This window comes from Lissotriton helveticus, chromosome 5_1 (assembly GCF_964261635.1).
Source record: "Lissotriton helveticus chromosome 5_1, aLisHel1.1, whole genome shotgun sequence".
Classification (NCBI taxonomy): domain Eukaryota; kingdom Metazoa; phylum Chordata; class Amphibia; order Caudata; family Salamandridae; genus Lissotriton; species Lissotriton helveticus.
In genome coordinates this window covers 958,359,124-958,381,847 of record NC_136065.1, presented here as the reverse complement: position 1 = coordinate 958,381,847, position 22,724 = coordinate 958,359,124, and the positions used below count along the sequence as shown (strand labels likewise).

The 22,724-nt window shown below is 47.7% G+C and overlaps 1 protein-coding gene across 1 annotated transcript in view; it reads right to left on the bottom strand.

Moving 5' to 3' along the window:
• Positions 1-22,724, bottom strand: part of CFAP46 (cilia and flagella associated protein 46) — a 1,487,057-nt gene that overhangs the window by 732,099 nt on the left and 732,234 nt on the right. The window contains exons 36-37 of the mRNA XM_078643461.1: positions 7,966-8,101; positions 7,588-7,734 (exon numbers count right to left, since the gene is read on the bottom strand). Of these exons, the coding sequence (XP_078499587.1) occupies positions 7,588-7,734; positions 7,966-8,101 (283 nt within the window). The remainder of the gene's footprint in view (positions 1-7,587; positions 7,735-7,965; positions 8,102-22,724) is intronic.

The window sequence follows — 22,724 nt, the reverse complement described above, 5'->3', positions numbered from 1 at the left end:
TTGTCATAGCTGGAAGTTGCCTGGGTAAGGTCAACTTTCACAGGCAGAGAGCTTGGAGCTTCACCTGTGCCAGACATGACTGCTAGTGAGGTGTAAGTGGTGCACTTACCTACACTAAGTGTTTTCCTACTGTACCTTGCTAGTGAGTTGTAGTCAGGGTGTGCTACTCCCTTAAATCTACAACTACTAAGTTCAGTAGAACTTAATATGCTAAACTTTTGATTTATATGTACCTAAGGTACTTGATGTGATCTTTCAATTTGATAAAAAGATTGCAATGGTAAAACAACAGCAAGCTCAAATCCGAACTGCTGCGCACCAATGTGAGAAGTTGGCCTGATATATGATGTTTCCAATTCTGGAACCACCTTGTATCAGCTATCCCTTATGGTGTCTGGTTGTAAGTCAACCTTGTAGACAAGCTATCTTAATGGTAGCATAGACTAAGCAGCCTTAAAGGCTTAACTCAAGAGGTCGTGTTAAGCGAGCTGTTTTACCAATCACAGTCCTGTAATATCAAATGAAAGGACACCACACAAGTATATATTATAAAAATATATGTGTTTATTCTTGAAATAATCCCCAGTACTCTTTATGAACAAAGGGGCACAAGCGTTAAATCAAAAGCACAGTATAACATACAAAGTTGTACAATTATGGAGGAGGGCGAGGGGCCACTCAGACCATATACTAAGAAAGTGGAATAAGCGATACCAATCGAACAGTGGTTAGGCCTAGGGCCTAGGGAATCGCTGGGAGCAGTCGGGACAAGCAATGCTGAAGTCGGGAAAAGCCCGCGGGATTCGGGTGCAGTGCTTGAAGCACACGCATGCACCAATGCAAGTCAATGGTGCGTAAAAGTTACACAAATAGAGTTTTAGGATACTTCCGCTGAACCTAGAAGGACAAAACTTTAGACACAGACCCTAGAGGTGTGTTCCAGTGTGGGAACACCGGCGTTGCAATGTTACCTCACCCACAGGAAGCGGGTGCATAGGGTCGAAGTGGCGTCGGGTTTCGTCGTGCAGGGTCTGGGTGCTTGAAGCTGAAGAGGCTGCAGGCGATGTGAAGGAGAAGTGTCCGGTGTGATCCAAGGGTGGATCAGAGTCGTAAAGTACCTGAAAACAGAGGGGACAGAGTCTGGGTCACTCAGCAGTGACCAGGGGGGAACCAGGACGGAACCAGGCAATGTCGAGAGCAATCAGGTGGTTGTCGTGGAGCTTCTATCCACTGCGACGTGGGCTATGGGGCATCTGCGATGTCCAGGAGCGGGTCACGAGCTGTCCCACGTAGGCTCTCACCGTCGGTGCTGTCGGCTTCAAGATTGGAGCAAACAACACTTGGCAAAAGCAATCCATGCGGAACTGAAAGATTGCTTCTCACTCGGACCAGGACGGTCAGAGTGGGGGCTCCTTTTCAGGGGAGCTGGTGTAAATCTGGAGCAACCAGAATCACAAGTCGTATTTTGGTTTTCGCCGGCACAGGGGCCACAAACCAGCTGGCAAGTGACCGGGCCAACGCGTTGAGCCAAAAGAAGCAGAAGGGCCCCACGCAGCACTCGTCGAGTGTGGAGGGCTGAACTTCGGTGCAAGAGTGGCTCAGGGTTGGGGCTTCTCAAACCCCGGTGTACAGCTTTGAGGGTCACTCGTGGGCTGTACGGTCAGCGTCTCGTGGTCTTTTCAAGATGGCGTGCCCCACGCTTCCGGTCGCCTCCACGGGTCTCAGCTCTGCAGGGACTGTGGATCGGGCTGTAAGAAGGCAGGCAAGCTTGATCTCGTCGATCTCTGTCGCTCGAGTTCCGGCGGGAACTGCAACAAAACAGACGTCGAGGTGCTGGATGGTGCCTGTTTGCACAGGGTGGTCACTCCTTGACCACAAGGGAGATTCTTCAGTCTTCTACGTTGAGTAGGATGTCGAAGGGTCCAGAGTTTCGTTTCTTATGTTTCATCAGGATAATCTGAAGTGCTTTGGCACTGCTCCCATTCTTATACCAATCTAGGGGGCTGGATTATCTGCTAGGTCCCCTCCTATGGGTGGGACCCAGGAAGGGGGTGGGTACACCCCTTTCCTTTGATCCAGGCCGCGCTGGGACGGGGGCTGGTGTGCCCCAGAACCGGTTTGGCCGGATTATGCAAGGGGCAGCCTTGTGCTCCCCATGCAGTGTCTGGTTTCTTTCAAACCTCCCTGCTACAATCCACTATCTCCTGTCTGGGGTGGTGTGACACCTCCCTGTGACAGGAAACCCTTTGTCCAGGCCCCCTTGGCTGAGTTTCGGTCAGCTGCAGGGGGTCAGACCCGTGTCTGTGGCAGAAGCATCCATTTTGTGGATCTGAGGCTCTTTTAAAAATCAACCGCATTTCAGTAAAGTAACATGTCTTCTCCCTCTGGAGGGGTGGAATGCTATCCCCGTCGCCAGAACTGGCGAGGGGATAGTATTCCAAATCGTATGACACCTTACACGACATGTTTTGATAAAACCAAATCAAAGTTGCTATATAACGCGAGGATTATAATGCACTTAATAGTATATGGTATGGCATTATCCTGGAACAGCTTAGGGAGTTGTTCCCGACAGCTGCAGACAGGCTCAGCTCATGCCAGAGCTCCATCTCACATTAAACCACGCACTCTGCCTCTAGGATTGATAAGGCCTTCCATAGGAGTGACTCACAGGTTTATATGTGTCCAGATATAGGTTTAGATATAGGTATACTACATCTAAGCAAGAGGTGTTTACACCACCTTGCCCCAGCTGAGTGATCAGCCAGTTGTGTCAATTTAAGAACCAGCCAGGGGTGGCAAAAGATATGCTGCAGCCCCTGGTAGGCCTTGGTGGCACCTATGCCCTGAGCACCTATAGTGCATGGTACAGGGGCTGACAAGGAGTCCATTTCCAATTGTGGTATGTACCTAGGGTACATGGAATCCATTTTACAGAGAGAGCAGATAGCCTGGGGCCCTGATTAGCAGGAAACCAGGCCAACTAAGTCGAAAACCAGCTAAACACAAGGCAAAAAATCTGGGGTAACCATAGTCAGGTAGCCACCTTCCTACATCTATTAACTTTTAATGCCACTCCTGCAGCGCCTTTAAAGAGTCCACAACACATCAAATACTAGAATTAGAACACACAAGTCCATAAATATTCCTTCCACCGAACAATCCTCCTCATTTAATTGCTGCTCCTGTACAGGTAAGTACATATCTCCTATCTTTCAGAGTGGGATTGTTTGAGAAATTAGTATTTTTGGAATGAAATTTGATTGTGTGAAGCTGGTGTCTAATTTATAAAAGTGTTCTTTTAAATGAGTGTTTTAAGGGATCTTGATTCAGATCGAGTGTGAAATCAGTTGATTAAAGAAAATAATTAATATATATTTGTTTGAAGATTTTGACATTCTAAGAGTGCTGCCGGGACAGAATATTTGTAGAGGTTGTAAGAATTCAATTGAGTACTAGTGTACTTTCGTTTTTTCGTGCGGGTGTTAGGTTCCCGGAAGCATTATCCCTAGTATTGTATTGTAATTGCATTTAAATAGCGCTTACTACCCCTGACGAGGCGTCGAAGCGCTTTGGGAAGCGTCATTGAAGTAGATTAGTAACAGGCATTCTCCTCCTCGTGGGAACTCCAAATTGAGGGGCCCATTACGATCGCAGACGGACTTGCGTCTGTCCGCGAGCCCTGTGTAGGAGGGAACGTCCGCATGTGCTGCGGCGTTCCCTCATGTGCAATTAGGATGTGACCGCCACCCTGGCGGTCACATCCTCTATTTTTAACATTGCGGCGGGTGCTGCTTGAAGCAGCACCCGCCGCAATGTTAAAAATGAAAGCTGTGCATTTGCATGCACAAAGCGGCAGGCACCGCGCGGTGCCTGCCGCTCTGTGCACGCAAATGCAGGGGGGTACCATAGGTAGCCCCCATGTGCACCCCCCACCCCGCCTTCACCCCGGAAATGCCGCCGTGTAAAGGCATAGAAATCCTGACATCCTAATATGGCTGGCGGTGTCTGAGAGACACCGCCACAATATTAGGCCTTTTCCGCCGCGGTTGTAAGCCAACCGCGGCAGAAAAGCAGCGGACTGAAACCAGGACCCACCAGCCATCCTAATGTGGCGGTGGGTCTTTGGTGGGTCCACAGAGGATTTTCCGCATCCTCCGGGCCGGCGGAAGCCACCGCCGGCCCGGAGGATGCGGAAAATCCTCCATCGTAATGTGCCCCATAGTTTGGAGTAGCCGCGCAGGGTCGAGGGGACGCGTAGTTTGGTGGAAAGTCTCGCGAGAGTGAGGCAGCCATTTTGGAATGGGATGGTTCAGATTGATTAGAATGGGAAATGTGCAAGTGCAAATGACAGTTTAACGGTTTATTAAGTGCGCCTATATTTAACGCTTAAGATTTTTTTGTGATGAAGGTATTTTTGAGTTGTAGAACTTTGTTACAGCTTTTGTTTTTTTTGAAGTACTTTAGAAAAAATTGAGAAAGGGAATAAGAGATGGAGAAAGAGCAGAATAGTGATTTTCAAGTTACTGGGAATATGGTAAACAAAGATAGTAAAAAATTAATACAATATGAGATGAAAAAACAAGTTAGAGAGACAATGGAAGATATTCTGAAGAATAGGAAAAGGAAATCGGTTGAATCAGGTCAGGAGTTTTATTCCCTGTCTGAGGGATAGGGAATGAGTAGTGAAGTTGGCAAAAAACATACTAAGAAGACCAGACATATTGAGGACATTAATTTGTCAAAAACAAATAAGGTTGGCTTTCAAACAACTTTGAGGAAAGGTGTCCTTAGAGGCACAAGTAGAACAGGTGTCCTTGGCGGCACGCATGGAAGGGATACCCTTGGCGGCACACAGGATGAGGACGATTTTGAGAATGATATACAAAATTCAATGTCTGGAAACCATTGTAATACTTTAGATGAATATATTTTGGACTTGCAGGAGGATGATGAATATGAGGATTTGGAAGAAATAGAGGGGGATGTTTCTAATGAAAGTATAAAGGATCCTTTTGGAGGAGACATGTTTACCCCACTTAATATTAAACATCCTAGAAGTGGAGAATGGTGGCCTACGGAGCATGTAGGGAAGTTTATTAAGACGCGAATAAAGAAATCTTTGGATGTGGAAGTTCGTAGACTAATGAGGGCAGAGTGTTCAAGGCCTAGGATTGAGGAAAAAGTTTGTGCTACTCCAAACTTGGACCCAGACCTTATAAGTTATTTGTTTTGCTTGGGGAGAGACACAAGAAAAAGTTTGGAAAGTTCATTAAAGATATGCAAGGATAAATTGCTGGATGTCTTAGGACCCCATGGAAGAATTTTAGATATGGCAGAGGAAGCATATGCGAATGAAGAGCAAGTAGATTTGGATTTATTAAGGGCTGGAGCCAAAGGTCTGTGGTACTCTCAGGGAATACAAATGCAGGTTTGTTACAAGAGAGAGGAAAGGCTATACTTATGAAAATAAACCCAAAGTTGAGAGATATGGCACAGAAAGATATGTATGAGGATACAAAAGGTTTACTGTTTGGGGAAGGGCTAGTGAAAGGAATTGGTAAATATGTCAATACATTTACGGCATTAGATAAGACACAAGGAAATATGAGAAAGGTGTTTGAAGACTTTGGAAGGGCCATTAGGAGGAGACCCTTTACTGGCCATGGATTGCAGAGGTCCCATTATGGAGCATAGTATAATTCACAATATGGGATGCAATACAGAGGAAGAGCCTATCAGTCAAGTGCAGGATTTTACCCTAGTAGAGGAAGGACAGGAAGACAAGGCAGGAGATATTTAAGAGGACGTGGTCTACTCAAAAATGGAGGACAAGTTGAGCAGAAGGATTATTTTTGGTTCTTTCCAGAAAGGAGTAGGATGTTTGAAGTATTTCAAGAAGGAATGGGAAAAGGTGACTCAGTATTCTAGATACGATTCAAGGTTATACAATAGAATTCTTAAAATGTCTGTTTCAAAAAGAAGAATAGAGAGGGCTAAACATGTCAAAAGAACAGGAAGGAGTAATAGGTTCAGAAATAGTTTCTCTGCTTCAAAAGAATGTAATAGAAGAGGTGAAAGAGTCAGCAAAAGATTTTGTGAGAAATTTCTTTTGGGTGGAGAAACGACAAAAGTTGGCGTCCGGTGATATATCTCAGGGAATTAAACAGATGTTTAGTTTACCGACACTTCAAAATGGAGAGTATTCATTGTCTGAGGGATCTTTTGATAGCAAAGGATTGGTTAGTAAAGTTGGATCTAAAGGATGCATATTTTACTTTTCCAAGGGCAAGAAGGAGCCACATGTTTTTACAATTCAGATGGGGGGAAAAATTGTACCAATTTCTGTTTACCTTTCAGACTATCCTCAGCACCTTGGGGTTTCACAAAGGTAATGAGAGTAGTAGTGGCCTTTTTTGACACAGAGGAATAAGGATGAGTATCTACTTGGACGATATTCTGATATTGGCAAAAAAACAAGGGTATTTGAAGAGGGAGATGCAGGAAATGGTGCACTAGTTGGAAGAGTTAGGATTTATTTTGAACAGGGAAAAGTCCATAATGGGGCCTTTGCAAAAAGGAGGGAGGGCCTGTCATTCCCAATGGGCTCCCAAACTGTGAGAGGCTCATTAAAATTCATGAGCCTTGCAATTTGGGACCCTATTGTGAATTGCAAACAGTGTTAAACAAACTGTTGTACATGCAAAATAGCGCTTCGCAAATTGCGAGTCGCAAATGACTCGCAATTTGCGTTGATCTATTTTGCAGGTTGTACATCTGGCCCTAAATGCACAACACTTCCTAATTGGAGGCAGGTTGGAATATTAAGGGGCTTTGAATACATTAGGGTCTAACTTATGAGAGTAGATCAAACAAGAGGTTTCATCCACTGCTGCAATCCCTGGAATGCTAAAGATTAGAGGATCCCACTTCCTACAGTCTAATTACAGAAACACAGAACTGCATCTCATGAAATCTTCCCTGTGGCGAGAAATTATGTATCACACACAGGAACAGGTTTCAGATTTCAAGATCCTAGTAACATGAAAGATTTGGAGTAATTACTAGTAATCTACAATTTTTATCTGAGAGTGAAATTAACTAAAAGAGAGTGATCACTCTAAACCTTAGGTTTTGGGATTTGGGGCAAGTTGAACAGCTAGAGGACACATAAGAGGGATTATTAGCATTCATTGAACACATCATTGCATAACCATTTGAATGAGATGGATTAGTAGACCTGCAAAATAAGATCCATTTATTCTGTTATTGTTACATCTATCATCCTATAATATGTAAGACATTTCTTTAGTGGTTCAAGAAATGGGAATGATGTAACCATTCCACTAAACTGCAAACTGTGGTTTGGAAACCAACCAAGTGTTTCAACATTCTTTAACCCTAAATCCCAGATCCTTTGCTGCGCACTTTGAGAGTATGGTCTTGTTGGTACACTTGTCAACTTATAAAATACACAAGTGAATATCTAACACATCCACAAATCATTATTTTTTACGGTATTTTCCCTAAGTGAGGTGTATGTTGCTTTCGATATCTAAAAAATAAAAGGACTAGTTTCATAGTTACCTGGCTAGCTTTATGTGCTTCTGAAAGAAGAAGTCGAGCTGGTTGATGTAAGCTAAGTTGTATCAACACATCACTTTTGTCGATCCACAAATATGGCAAAGATAATCCGCTTAGTCCTTTTCCAGTAGCTGCATCTAAATCCAGAATCTGTAAAACATAATAATGATACAATACTTCTAAAATATAATAGGAGGGCAGCATTCTTTGTACTAAATAGTGATGCCCACCAACAAGCATGACTAAAAAACAGTCACTTTTTTGACAATAGAGAAGGGTAGAACTACTCCAAGGATATCTTGTTTTTTAACTTTCTTTAACACTGTTAAGAGATTATCATTTACATTGTTGGGCAATATAATTTAGGTATCTGTGCGTTACCTTGTCATTGTGTTTAACTGTTGAATTTCCTTCATCTGAAATGTCTGAATGACACTCCTCTTCATCACTGCCATTTGGTCTCTCATTTTTTGTGCACACTACTTTCTTTTTGTGCAAATAAATCTCTTGCCTCCACCTAAATTACAAAAATAAAAATAAAACATCTTAACCTACATAAGATGCCTATTTACACATAGTAATCAATGATTAAATTGAGGTTTTCACAGCATATGACCTACACCAGCCGCAAAAATCTAGTGGGTAGCAAATGTTACCCTTTTCTTGCTCTGTGCCTTTTTGTACACTTTTATGCAAGCCCTATCACCTAAACTGACTTTGGTGTTACATCATTGCACAAAACCAGTGTACCTACTGAAAATAAATGTAATTTCTATTGCTTTAGTTATAAAATGCAATACCTTTCATTATAAATTATTTTGTGGCACTAACTGAGGATCATTGTACAATTCCAGGACATATCCTACATTTCATAGGCAACCAGCAGCGGGAAACAGCAATCACTACGTGGATTTTACCCCGCAATGCCATTACATCGCATGAGTTACAACGCATGCGATGTAACTACGCGTAGCCATTATTATGCATACCATTACATCGCATGCGCTGTTACAACGCATGCAATGTAATGCCGATCCACCTCGTTGTGAGGAAACTGGGGCTCTTCCATTTCCTCACAACGACGTGCAGGAAGCAGGACCCGGGAGCAGAGACGGCGATGCTGGAGAGGAACCACGAGGAAAGAGAGGTAAGGGTGATTGTGCTTGGGGTGGGAGTAGTGTGGGTAGTGGTTTAGGGTAGTGTTGTAGTGTCGTAGTGTTTTAGGGTTAGGTGTAGTCTAGGGGTGGGAGTAGTGTGGGTAGTGGTTTATGGTAGTGTTGTAGTGTCGTAGTGTTTTAAGGTTAGGGGTAGTATAGGGGTGGGAGTATTGAGGGTAGAGGTTTATGGTAGTGTTGTAGTGACGTAGTATTTTAGGGTTAGGGGTGGTGTAGGGGAGGGAGTAGTGTGGGTAGTGGTTTATGGTAGTGTTGTAGTGTTGTAGTGTTTTAGGGTTAGGGGCAGGGTAGGGGTGGGAGTAGTGTGGGTAGTGGTTTATGGTAGTGTTGTAGTGTAGTGCTTTAGGGTTTAGGGTAGTGTAGTGGTGTTTGGGTAGTGTATGGGGTCGTGCTAGGTGTAGTGTTTTAGGGGTAGTGTAGGGGTTGGAGTAGTGTGGGTAGTGGATTAGGGTAGTGTTGTAGTGTCATAGAGCTTTAGGGTTTAAGGTAATGTAGGGTGGTTTATGGTAGTGTTGTAGTGTTGTAGTGTTTTAGGGTTAGGGGCAGGGTAGGGGTGGGAGTAGTGTGGGTAGTGGTTTATGGTAGTGTTGTAGTGTAGTGCTTTAGGGTTTAGGGTAGTGTAGTGGTGTTTGGGTAGTGTATGGGGTCGTGCTAGGTGTAGTGTTTTAGGGGTAGTGTAGGGGTTGGAGTAGTGTGGGTAGTGGATTAGGGTAGTGTTGTAGTGTCATAGAGCTTTAGGGTTTAAGGTAATGTAGGGTGGGAGTAGTGTAGGTAGTGGCTTAGTGTACTGTTGTAGGTTTTGTGTAGTGTAGTGTTTTAGGGTTTAGGGTAGTGTTTTAGCATTTGTGTAGTGTTTTCGGTTAGTGCTGTAGTGTTAGTGTAGTGTTTTAGGGTTTAGGGTAGTGTTGTAGTGTTTGTGTAGTGTAGTGTTTTAGGTTTTAGGGTAGTGTTGTAGAGTTTGTGTAGTGTTTTAGGGTTTAGGGTAGTGGTATAGTGTTTGTGTAGTGTAGTGTTTTAGGTTGTAGGGTAGTGTGTAATGTTTGTGTAGTGTTTTAGGTTTTAGGGTAGTGTTGTAGCGTTTGTGTAGCGTAGTGTTTTAGGTTGTAGGGTAGTGTTGTAATGTTTGTGTAGTGTTTTAGGTTTTAGGGTAGTGTTGTAGTGTTTGTGTAGTGTAGTGGTTTAGGGTAGGTTTGTAGTGTTTGTGTAGTGTAGTGTTTTAGGGTTTAGGGTAGTGTTGTATTGTTTGTGTAGTGTTTTAGGTTTTAGGGTAGTATTGTAGTGTTTGTGTAGTGTAGTATTTTAGGTTTTAGGGTAGTGTTGTAGTGTTTGTGTAGTCTTTTAGGGTTTAGGGTAGTGTTGTAGTGTTTGTGTAGTGTAGTGTTTTAGGGTAGTGTTGTAGTATTTGTGTAGTGTAGTGTTGGAGGGTTTAGGGTAGTGTTGTAGTGTTTGTGTAGTGTAGTATTTAGGGTTTAGGGTAGTGTTGTAGTGTTTGTGTAGTGTAGTGTTTTAGGTTTTAGGGTAGTGTTGTAGTGTTTGTGTAGTGTTTTAGGATTTAGGGTAGTGTTGTAGTGTTTATGTAGTGTAGTGCTTTAGGGTTTAGGGTAGTGTTGTAGTGTTTGTGTAGTGTAGTGTGTTAGGGTAGTGTCGGGGGGCCGTGCAGGGTATTGTAGAGTTATTGTAGGGAGTAGTTGTGCAAGGGTAGGGTAGAGTCACTTACTTTGCAAACTTTTACCACGAGTATGGCTTTACCACGCATGACTTTGCGTTGTAATGGCATGCTTGGTAAAGGCATAGTCGTGGTAAAAGTTTGCGATGTAATGGCATGTCGTTGTCATTGACATCGCGTTGTAATGGCACGCGTGGTATTGGTATGCGATGTAATGACATACTTTCCCAGTGGCACACAATTTATCCAAAATCTCAAGGGTTGTGAAGAATTCAGAAGTTAGAGGACCAGATTACATAACAATAGTGAGCCCAATGTTTTTGGGCAGACTGATGTCTTGAGTAGTTGCAGAGGTGAAGCGGCGTTACTGCTTTTGAATTTTGGCATTTGAGCTTTATTTGGCGCACATAGCATAAAAGAACTATGGCGGTACAATAATGTATGAAAACAGCACAATATGAACTTGACAAAATACAACATAGCAACCACAAATGGATGCAGCACAACAACATAAAAAAATATAATGTGAGCTTCATTACAAAGACAAACTCAGACTATTGTAGCACTTAGGCAAAGCAGCACAGAACGTTTTACAGGCGTGTCTTTGGAACTTACGGCTTCTAGGGATAGCACTATGTAGGGAGAGGCAGCTCTTTTGTTAAAAGACGTAGTTGGATATTTTATCAGAACAACCTAACGTGGTTACGTTCTTCTGAAGATTTTTAATGAAAGTGAAATGTGATGATTTCAGATTACCTTATTGAAAATTAAATGTACTAACTCTGTAAACGAAAGGAGATTCTGTCATTGCAAACTGATCAGTATTTTAAAACTAAATGAAGTCTCACAAACTAAATGATAGCTGGAAGGACTATGCCTACCACAGTGCTATGGGGTCTTACTTCAGGCACGTTTATTGAAGGCACACACCTATGAAATCCTTCTACAACAATGAATGTTTTTATGTCTTTACTACTTTAGTACAAACTAATAACACACTGAATAACACAACACAATGATTTAATAAAGAAACACAACAGTGTATACTCCAACTCACACCATACTACAAACCCATAAAATGCAGCTCAAACACAATGACACAAAACATAACAAAACACAACACCAAAAATTCAATATACCACAACACAAACACACACACTAGTCCAAAGCAACACAATAACAGCACTCTGCAACAACACAATACCACAAAAACAGAGCACAACATAAAGTACCACAAAACACAACAATGTAATTGCAGTATCATCTTGAAATTACATGTTGTTATTTTGTTTTGGTGTGTTGTAGTTTTGTTTTGGTATATTAAATGTGTTATGTTGACATGCAGCGATGTGTTTTGCACTGTTTTTGTTTGCTGTTGTACTGGTATGTTTTAAGATTGGTTGTTGAGATCTTGCTGTGCTGTTTCAGTGCACTGGGGTAATGTGGGGGCTGATTTTGTAAGTGCACTGTTTTGGTATGTTTCCTCGTGTTATTGGGTTATCTTGGTACTGTCATATAGTATGCCATGTGGGTGTTGTGTCATTGAGTCACAGCTGCAGTTTGTCTGCCTATATGTTCAATTCTGAATGAGAAAAACAAATTCATAAGGTATGCAGCCCTAAATTGCAACCAATAGATTCATCAGTAACTTCAGGAGAAACACCAATATTACAACATAAGACTGAAAAATGATAGACATATATCGTCAGTTAAGACCAATGTTCCATCATCATGAGTCAGAAGGGAAAGATGCGTGTATGCTTTTCTGACCCATCAACTTCCTCCTCGCGGAAGATTGCAGCTGATGGCAGGGATAATCCTCACCTCCATGTCCTTAACAGAATCATATTTTTCCTTCACTTCATCTAGGAATTGGATATTCTATGTCTGGACCTGGAGGATCAGACTCTAAGTTCAAAGCCTACCCGCCACACAAAAGGCCACATTGTGAATTGGTTTGAAGTAAAACATTTGAGAAGTGGACTCTGTGTAACAGCTACGGTTCTTGAAATATCCTCTAACCTACTGTTGACCAGAAGAGCATTAGAAGTCTTTGGCACTCTAGCCGATCGAGTCCCAAAGCTTGAGATATCAATTTCGGCTTTGTGTGTCCCCATCATATCCACTAACCAAAACTGGCAAACATATCAAGAGGAAAGGTGTTTTGAGGGATATCAAAGGCAGACTGCTCCTTTATTTGCAACATCTTTGTACTCACTAAGACATTTGACCTTGCACAACTGTGGTTGCTCTTGGGACAACTGGCGCTCACGAATGTGATCCTATCTGGTTTGAAGATGCAACCTGAGATAAGATTGGCTCTCGCATCCAACAGAACACAAAGGCAGAGAAACACTGTCAGTTAAAGAGACAATTGTTTTCTTGTCAGATCCTCATTTGGTGGCCAAGAAATGAAAAGGTTAAGTACTATATTGATATCCCATAGGCCCGCTTACTTGGGGACTTGAGGTGGCACCAACATGACACTTTACAGGAGTCTGCATACATGTGAATGCTCCAAACCTAGGGAACTATCTACCACCTGAGAACCCACTGAGATTGCTGACAAATTAATCACACTATAAGAAAAGTCCTGCTCTGCCAATTCTGTCAAAAAATCCTAATGTGCACAATTCCTACCCACATCTGCACTTTGTCCCAGAGACCAACTTTACTATCTATTCCAGGCTGAGCCATACTACTTGTTTGGTCCTCAGACCATCTGGGACCAGGTGTGGGCAGTTCTGAAGGATGTAGAGAAAACGTGGGAGGGCCAGCATCTTAAAAAGGGCAGCGTGGCCCACCAACAAAAGAGGTAGAACCCTCCAGTGCTTCACATCCACACGCAGCCGGGCCAACTGCCAAAAGATGTGTAGTTGTTTCCTCGCACATGGCCCTGTATATCCGTATAGAGCAATTTCACTCTTCCAGAAACTTTGGGCCAAATCCCATCCTCTTCAGGACTTCGAACAAAAATGGCCACTCAATAGAATCAAACGCCATGGAGGCATCTAAGGACAGCACTACTGCGTCTTTTTCCATGTATTCTCGACGTGCAAGCATGTTGTGGAGATGCCAGATGTTGAGTGCTGTGTTCCTTCCTGGCATAAAGCCAGATTGGTCCGGGTGAACCAAGGAGGAGATGACCGCGACCAGCCGTAAGGCAAGTACTTTCGCTAGAATCATAGGTTCTACATTAATTAGTGAAATCGGTCTATACGAACCGCAATTATCTACAGGCTTCCCTGGTTTACGAATCACAAGTATGGATGCCAGGCGTTGGTCATTCGGCAGAATTCCCTGTTCGTAGCTTTTGTTGTACATGGCCCATAGGTGTGGGGCTACCTGAGAGGCAACCATTTTTTAAAATTCGATGGGAGTCCTGTTGGGCCCCATCACCTTCCCTGAATGAATATGGCTTATGGCCTTCTGGATCTCCTCATCTGTCAAGTACTCGTCAAGGGTGTCTTTATCAGTATCAGAGAGCGTTGGTATGTCACTATCAGCGACGAACTGGAGGGAGTCTACACTGTATATGTAGTGGAGGGGGAATAGATTTGCTCTAAATGATTTGCGACGGCTTCTGCTATGTCTCTTGGATGTGTGATTAGTGTGCCGTCATTTAGGGTCAGTCGTGGCACCCATCTTTCGCCTTGATATCTTTCCTCTAGCCAGGCCAAAGTTTTACCGGCCCTGTCCCCCAGTTCATATATTCTATGCTGAGTGCGAAGGAGTTTGGCCATCACGTTTTCCATAGCCCTAATCTTGTATTCCTCTTGTTTAAGTGTGAGGCGGTGGAGAGCGTCATCTGATGGCATATTGGTGCTGTCGACTTCCAATTGGTGGAGCTCGCTTTCTAATTGGACTAACTGTTGGCGTTTATACTTAATGTAACCCATCTTTAGAGACAATGCCTGTCCCTTCAAAACCACTTTATAGGCTTCCCATATAGTTAGCGTCGAATCAACGCAACCTATGTTTTCTTTAAAATAGTTGATGGTCTGCGTATATAGTTCCTCTTTAATGTCAGGGATTTTTAATAGCCAGGAGTTTAGGGTGATCGTGGCCCGCGGTTGTTGTTCCCAATGTTTAGATTCAACTCTAACTGGGGAGTGATCAGAAAGAACAATTGTTACTTACCTGTAAACAGGTGGTTCTCCAGTATTGGTGTCTTTCATAGATTTACATGCTTGAATATATTCCCCGTCGTCGGAGTGGGAGTCCCACGGTAAATAAAATAGCAATAACATACTAATAATATGTATATGTAACACATAACAGATGAAATACACATTAGAAAACAGGCAGTAAATGCCTAAGACATATTTCCTCATAGGAATACATGAATAGAGAAAAACAAACCCTTGTAGCCTATTCCTGTCATTATGTTGGTCCAAACTGTAGCCAATCAGGCGCCAGCAGCCCTCCAGAACCTTCTCCTCAGAGCTCAGCACCTCAGATTTTCATAGCACAAGAGTGACCACAGAGTCTATGAGGAGAAGAGAGCCTCTGAGGGGAGAAGGATGGGTCGCATGTGAATCTATGAAAGACACCAATACTGGAGAACCACCTGTTTACAGGTAAGTAACAATTGTTCTTTTCCAGTATTAGGGTGTCTTTCATAGATTCACATGCTTGAATATAGAATAGAAAGCAGTAATGTCCGAAGAAAACTTCCCAGTCATGATACACATGCGTAGACTTATAAGACCAAATATGTATATAGTCATGCAAGACATACAGTAATGAACAAGTTACTTACCTTCGGTAACGATATATCTGTAAGAAACAGTAGTTAGTATTAGATTCCTTACCTTAGAATATCCCCAGGCGTCAGTCTGGATCCGGAAACTTTTGCGTAGCAGTACCCCTGCGCGTCGGTAGGCGTCGTCTGCAGGCGTCCCCTGCGGCTCCGCGTCCGTCGTCGGCGTCGTGCGCCGTGATGACGTCGCTGGAGTATATAGACGCCGCCTCCGCGCGCTGACGTCAGTTCTTTGCACACAGCTTTTCCGCGCCAGAACACGCAGAGCCATGTGAGAACTAACACTGGTGCCATATGAAACTAGGGCCCTGAAAGGGATGTCCTTAACCCTAGGTATCAGTTCGCAGAACGGGGAGGATGGGTGGGGCGGTAAGGAATCTAATACTAACTACTGTTTCTTACAGATATATCGTTACCGAAGGTAAGTAACTTGTTCATCTGAAAGAAACAGGTTAGTATTAGATTCCTTACCTTAGAATAGATACCCCAGCAATACCAACCCCGGTGGTGGGTCTGCGAACCAATACAAACCTACACCAGAAAGTCCTGGAGGACCGAACGGCCAAAGAAGCCATCCCTCCGGACTTGACTGTCCAGGCAGTAGTGCCTCGCAAAGGTGTGCAGCGAGGCCCACGTAGCCGCCTGGCAAATGTCCTGCAAAGGGACTCCCCGGCCCAGGGCAGTAGTAGCCGCCGTGGCCCGAGTGGAATGGGCCCTCAGCCCAACAGGAGGCTCCTTCCGAGCCAAAGAGTAGCATGCTTTGATGCACAGGACGACCCACCGAGAGATGGTTCGTTTCTGTACCGCCCTTCCCTTCTTCTCACCCACGTAGCCAACAAACAGTTGGTCATCCACCCGGAACTGGCGTGTGCGATCCATATAAAATGAAAGCGCACGTTTTGGGTCCAGACGATGGAGCCGCTCTTCATCCTTTGAAGGATGCGGAGGCGGGAAGAAGGAGGGTAAGGTGATGGACTGCCCGATGTGAAAAGCAGAAACCACTTTGGGCAGGAAAGAAGGCCTAGTCCTAAGAACCACCTTGTCAGGATGGACGGACAAGAAAGGAGGTTTTACAGAAAGAGCCTGGAGCTCACTCACTCTCCTGGCAGAGGTGATGGCAACCAGGAAGGCCGTCTTTAAAGTGAGAAGACGGAGAGGACAGGAATGAAGCGGCTCAAAGGGAGCGCACATCAAGAATGTCAGAACCAGGTTCAAGTCCCACTGAGGCATCACGAACGGAACAGGAGGATACATGTGCGTGATGCCTTTCAAGAATCTCAGTACAATAGGGGACTTGAATAAAGATGGCTGATCAGGTAGCCTTAAGAAGGCGGAAAGGGCAGAAAGGTAGCCATTGATAGTGCCCAGAGCAGAGCCCTGCTGGGCAAGAGAAAGAAGGAAGAGGAGAACCTCGGAAAGAGGGGCAGAAAGGGGATCCACAGCCTTTGCTGTGCACCATGCCACAAATCTGTTCCACCGGCAGGCGTATACCGACTTTGTGGAGGGACGCCTGGCTGCCAGAATCACATCACAGACTTCAGGAGGCAAGTCGAATGGCCTCAACTGTCGCCGCTCAATCTCCACGCATGGAGGTGGAGGCTGGACAGGTTCGGGTGGAGGACCGTCCCCTGCTGCTGCGACAGAAGGTCCTCCTGAAGGGGCAGGCGGATCGAGGGACCGACAGACATGCTGAGTAGCTCGGGATACCAGTATCTTCGAGCCCAGTCCGGAGCCACAAGGATAACTTGGGCCCGGTCGCGCCTGATCTTCTTCAGCACTCTGGGCAGAAGTGGTATAGGCGGAAAGGCGTACAACAGACCGCAACTCCACTCGCGCCGAAAGGCGTCGCCGAGCGAGTGCCGTCTTGGAAACTCCAACGCGCAGAACTGATGACATTGCGCGTTCTCTTCTGTGGCGAATAGATCTAACCAAGGCTCTCCCCATTGCCGAAAGAGGCCGTTCGCCACGTCCGAGTTCAGACGCCATTCGTGATCCACCGAGCACCGACGGCTGAGCTCGTCCGCCCTGGCGTTCAGAGAACCTGCCAGGTGTTGAACCGTCAGAGTCACCCCCTGACGTTCCAGCCATTGCCAGAGGCGCAGAGCCTCCTGGCAAAGGGTCCACAACCCCACACCGCCCTGTTTGTTGCAGTACCACATGGCGGTGGTGTTGTCCGTGAACACCTGCACTACACTCCCGTTGACAAAGGGGAGGAATGCCTTCAGTGCTAGGCGAATCGCCCGCAGCTCCAACATGTTGATATGGAGCCGGGACTCCGCCGGAGACCAGATGCCTCTGATCTCCGCCTCTCCCAAGTGGCCTCCCCAGCCCTGGAGGGACGCGTCCGTCACAACTACGTGCTCCGGTTGGGGAAGGGAGAGGGATCTGCCTCTGACCCAATCGCGGTCCGTAAGCCACCACTGCAACTGTCTCGCAGTGCCCTCCGAGATCAGGACATGGTCGGATAGGTTGCCCTGATGCTGGGCCCACTGAAACTTCAGGTCCCACTGCAGAGCCCGCATCCGCCACCTGGCGTGATGCACCAGTAGGATGCAGGAGGCCATCAGCCCCAGAAGCCGCAGCGTCAACCTGACCGAAACCCGGGATAACGGCTGAAAGATGGGAATCAGAGCCTGAATATCCCGGACCCGCCGTTCCGGAGGATAAACCCGAAACTGCGCCGAGTCGAGAACCGCTCCGATGAAAAGGAGCTTTTGAGAGGGACACAGGTGTGATTTCGGCACATTGATGGAAAACCCCAGCTCGTGCAGGAGGTCTGCCGTCATCTGAAGGTGGTGGACGACTGTTTGGGGCGAGCCCGCCTTCAACAACCAATCGTCGAGGTAGGGGAAGACTGAAACCCCTAACCGGCGCAGATGAGCTGCGACCACCGCCATCACTTTCGTGAACACCCGTGGGGCGCTGGTAAGGCCGAACGGGAGCACGATAAACTGAAAGTGCTCCTGGCCTACCGTGAACCGCAGGTAACGCCGGTGGGCCGGCAGGACGGGGATGTGAAAATACGCATCCTGCAAGTCCAACGCTACCATCCAGTCTTGTGGGTCTAGAGCAGCCAAGACCTGAGCCAAAGTCAACATCTTGAACTTCTCCTTCCGGAGGAAGCCGTTGACGTTCCGTAGGTCCAAGATAGGACGGAGGCCTCCTTTGTCCTTCTTGGGCACCAGAAAGTAGTGGGAGTAGCAACCACACCCTACTTCTGGCCCAGGAACGCGCTCGATGGCCCCCTTGGCCAAGAGGGCCGTAACTTCCTCCCGCAGAAGTGTCAAGTGGTCCCCCGACACACGGTGGTTCTGCGGTGGCATGGCTGGAGGAGTGGACTCGAAGGGGAGGGAGTAGCCCCTTCGGACGAGCTGCAGCACCCACCTGTCCGATGTAATCGCGCGCCAGCGGGAGTGGTGATGGCGAACCCTGCCACCCACTGGCGTCACGTGAGCCCGAAAGCTCGGACTAGGAAGATTTGGAGGCTGCTGCGGGGGGAGGTGTGGACTGACCTCGCCGCTGCCCCCTACCGCCACCACGGCGGAATCCACGGCCACCACCGCGCTGGGGAGCGCTCTGCGGCGCGTGGCTGGCAGCACGTGTGGGACCGCCCCTTCCTTGGCCACGAAAGGGGCGAAACGAACCCGTTTGCTGGCGCTGGGTCGAAAGACCCAAGGACTTGGCCGTGACCCTGGAGTCCTTGAAGCGCTCAAGCGCGTTGTCCGCCTTGTCACCGAACAGGCGACTGCCATCAAATGGCATGTCCATGAGGGCATTCTGGACATCCGGCGAGAAGTTGGCGGATCGCAGCCAAGCATGGCGACGAATCGCCACCGTCGTGGACATAGCCCGTCCCAGCGAGTCGGTCGTGTCAAGACCACACCTGATCGAATACCTCGCCGCGTCCCGGCCTTCAACCAAGGCCTGGTTGAGCTTGTCCCGCACCTCCTGCGGGCATTGCGGCAGACACTCCACGACCGTATCCCACAGAGAGTGGGTGTAGCGGCCCAAGAGGCACGCGGTATTGCAAGACCGCAGTCCAGCGCTCAAAGACGAAAAGACCTTCTTGCCAAATTGGTCATATCGCTTCGATTCCCGATCGGGCGGGGCCGACGGGAATGCGGACTGGGAAGTGGAGGCCTGGATCACCAGACTCTCCGGGGAGGGATGGGTGGAGAGGAAGGCAGGGTCGTCCGAACACGGACGGTGACGCCTGGCAACGTTCCGGTCAACCGGTGCACCGGAAGCGGGCCTGGACCAGGTGCCCAAAAGGACATCCGTCAGGGCCTCATTAAACGGCAGCAGAGGCTCCTGAGGGCATGACTGCGGTTTAAACACTTCGGTGAGAATGTTAGGTTTCACCTTAGCGACGGGGAGCTCAAGGCGCAAGGCCTTGGCAGCCCTCATCAGGACCACCGAATAGGCAGCCCCCGCCTCCGACGCCACAGGGGAAGGCGAGACAAACCCAGGGTTGGGCGACTCGTCCAGACCACTGGCATCACCTAAGTCACCTACCCAGTCCACGTCATACTGGCAGGCCCGTGACAAAGGGTCCTCAGACCCCTCCCAACCCTCACCATACTCGTCCTCATCGCCGTAGTCCGGGTCGACGATATAGACCGGCTCCTCGGAGCCAATGGGCCCCAACGGCGCCGGACTCGGCGTCGGACGATGCCGGTCCGACTCCGCGTCAGGAGTCAGAGAGGGAATGGGGGTGGCGCCGCGCGGCGCCGGCGCCGGGGACCCGACGCCGGCCGGAACCGACGGCGGAATCACGGCGCCGCGCGGAGGCGGCACCACGGGTTGGCCCAATGGAATCGGCGCCGGAGAGGCCGGTGGACCAGCCGGCGACGACCCTGAAGGGCCCAGCGGCGCCGGGGCCGGAGCCGCCGGCGGCGTCGGGGCAGGAGCACCCGAACCGCTCGGGCCCCCAGACGGGATCGACGGGCCCGCAGGCGCCGTAGGCCCCGCCGGAGGAGACATCGCCCTCATAGCCATGAGGAACTCCTCAATCTCCTCGCGCGACGCGCCTTCCCCAGGGACCGACGGGTATGGGGCAGACGGCGTCGGCGACCCACGCGGGGCCGCGGGGGTGGGGCCACCCGAACCCCCGGCCGCATCACGCGGGCGTCGGGGGGAGTCGGGGGTACGATGACGACGCCCCGACTTCTTGTGTCGCTTACCTGATGAACCGGAGGAATGGTGGCGACTCCCGGAGCGCTCATGGCGGCTCCGCGATCGTTCCCTCGACCGCTCCCTCGACCTCCGACCGGACCGGGACCGCTCTCGACGCGGGGCCGACACTCGGAGCTCGAGCAGCTTGCGGGACCGCTCCCGCCTAGCTTTACTAGTCAAGGCCCGGCAGTCGACGCAGGACTCCACGTCGTGGTCCGCGCCCAGACACCGGAGGCAGAGTCGATGGTGGTCGGTGACCGACATCATGCGGTCGCACCCGTCGCAACTCTTGAAACCGGGCATCCTACCGGCACCGTAAGAAGATTAGAGTTAACAAAAAACTTGGTCAAAAGACCGGAGTACTGCTCTTCGGATCTGCGCTAACTGGCGCGGAAAAAAGAAGAACTGACGTCAGCGCGCGGAGGCGGCGTCTATATACTCCAGCGACGTCATCACGGCGCACGACGCCGACGACGGACGCGGAGCCGCAGGGGACGCCTGCAGACGACGCCTACCGACGCGCAGGGGTACTGCTACGCAAAAGTTTCCGGATCCAGACTGACGCCTGGGGATATTCTAAGGTAAGGAATCTAATACTAACCTGTTTCTTTCAGATAAGGTAAACCATAATGGAGGAGGGAAGACAGAGGCTCATCTTATTGAAAAAGATTGCGAAGCACAGCCTGTCCCACTGCAGTGTCTGCTTCGTTGATGGCACCCAGGCAGTAGTGTTTCGTAAACGTTTGCCTGCTTCACCACGTGGCTGCTCTGCAGATCTGATGCAGCGGCACACCGGCAAACAGGGCAGCAGAAGACGACATTGCCCTGGTAGAATGGGCCCTCACTGAAGACTGTAGAGGCTTGCCTGCCTGTTAATGGCAGAAAGCGATGGCCGAGGAAAACCAACGAGCAATTGTAGGTTCGGGAACTGGACGCCCGTTGTGGAAACGTCCATAAGCTATGAAGATGGCAAAAGTCAGCAGCTGCAGAAATCCATCTAACTATGGTTTGTTTAGACACTGCTTGTCCTTGCCGTATCTTTCCATAGGCAATAAACAGTTGATCGGATTTGAGAATGACAGAGGTCCTTTGCAAATAGAATTTTAAACATCTTCTTATGTCAAGGGTACGTAATGCCCTCTCTGCAGGGGATTGCAGATTAGGAAAAAACGTCTTTAAGATGACTGGGTTATTCAGGTGAAAATCTGAAGGCACCTTAGGCATAAACCTTGGGTTTGTACGTAGCACCACAGAATTGGACGTGAATTGTAAGAAAGGTGAATTGACGGTGAAAGCCTGAACATCACCGACTCTTCTAGATGAAGTTAATGCTAGCAAAAGAGAAACGCTCCATGTTAAGAATTTGAAATACACCCTGAAAATTGGCTTAAATGGGTGGCGCATGAGCTGCGCTAAGACTACATTAAAATGTCATGATGGAGGCGGATGACGTACAGGATGAAACATTCTGAATAGTCCCTTAAAGAACTGTGGTATTCTTGAAAAAGAAATAGAGGTGGACCCATCCTGACGTTACCTTGAAATGGCTGCCAAAAAGACCTTCAACGTTGCATGAGATAAGCCTGATCTTGCAAAGGGCAAGAAAAAAGGTAATATATCTGGTCCGGAGGTTGCATGAAATGGGTGAACCCCAGCAGATTAACACCAAATGCAGATTCTTTTCTATTACAGTCTGTACGTCTTTGTTTGAGTAGGTGCTCTCGCGTATGCCAGTACCTCCTTACAATCCGCCGAGATAGCCAGATGAGCTAATTCAAGGTGCTCAGGCGCCAAGCTGCTAAATTTAGAGAAGCCGGATCCGGATGGCAAATTTGACCATTCTGAATGGAGAGGAGATTCGGTATTGGTCGAAACTGTATTGGATCGCACTCTGAGAGGAGAAGTTCGGTGAACCAGTATTGGCGAGGCCACCTGGGGGCGATGAGAATCAAATGACACGGCTCTCTTCTCCATCTTCTGGAGAAAATCTCGGAACCAACGGTATCGGAGGAAAGGCGTAAGCATATATTTGAGACCAGTTTAACGAAAAACGCCTTCCCCTCCAAGTCCCTGTGGGGATGCCAGCTTGCAAAGAAACAGGCATTTGCTGTTCTTTTTTGTCACAAAGAGGTCCAGATCGGGATGACCCCACTGCTGGAAGATTCGATCCGCCGTTGGCTGATGCAGTTCCTATTCGTAGTTGGACACCTGTTGACCTGCTGAGGGTGTCCGCCAGCACATTTGCAAGTCACGGCACATGAACAGCCAAGAGTTTGATCTTGTGTCATATCGCCCAAACCCATATCTCTTGGGCTTTCTGAGATAGAAGAACCGACCTCGTTCTTCCCTGTTTGTATAAGTA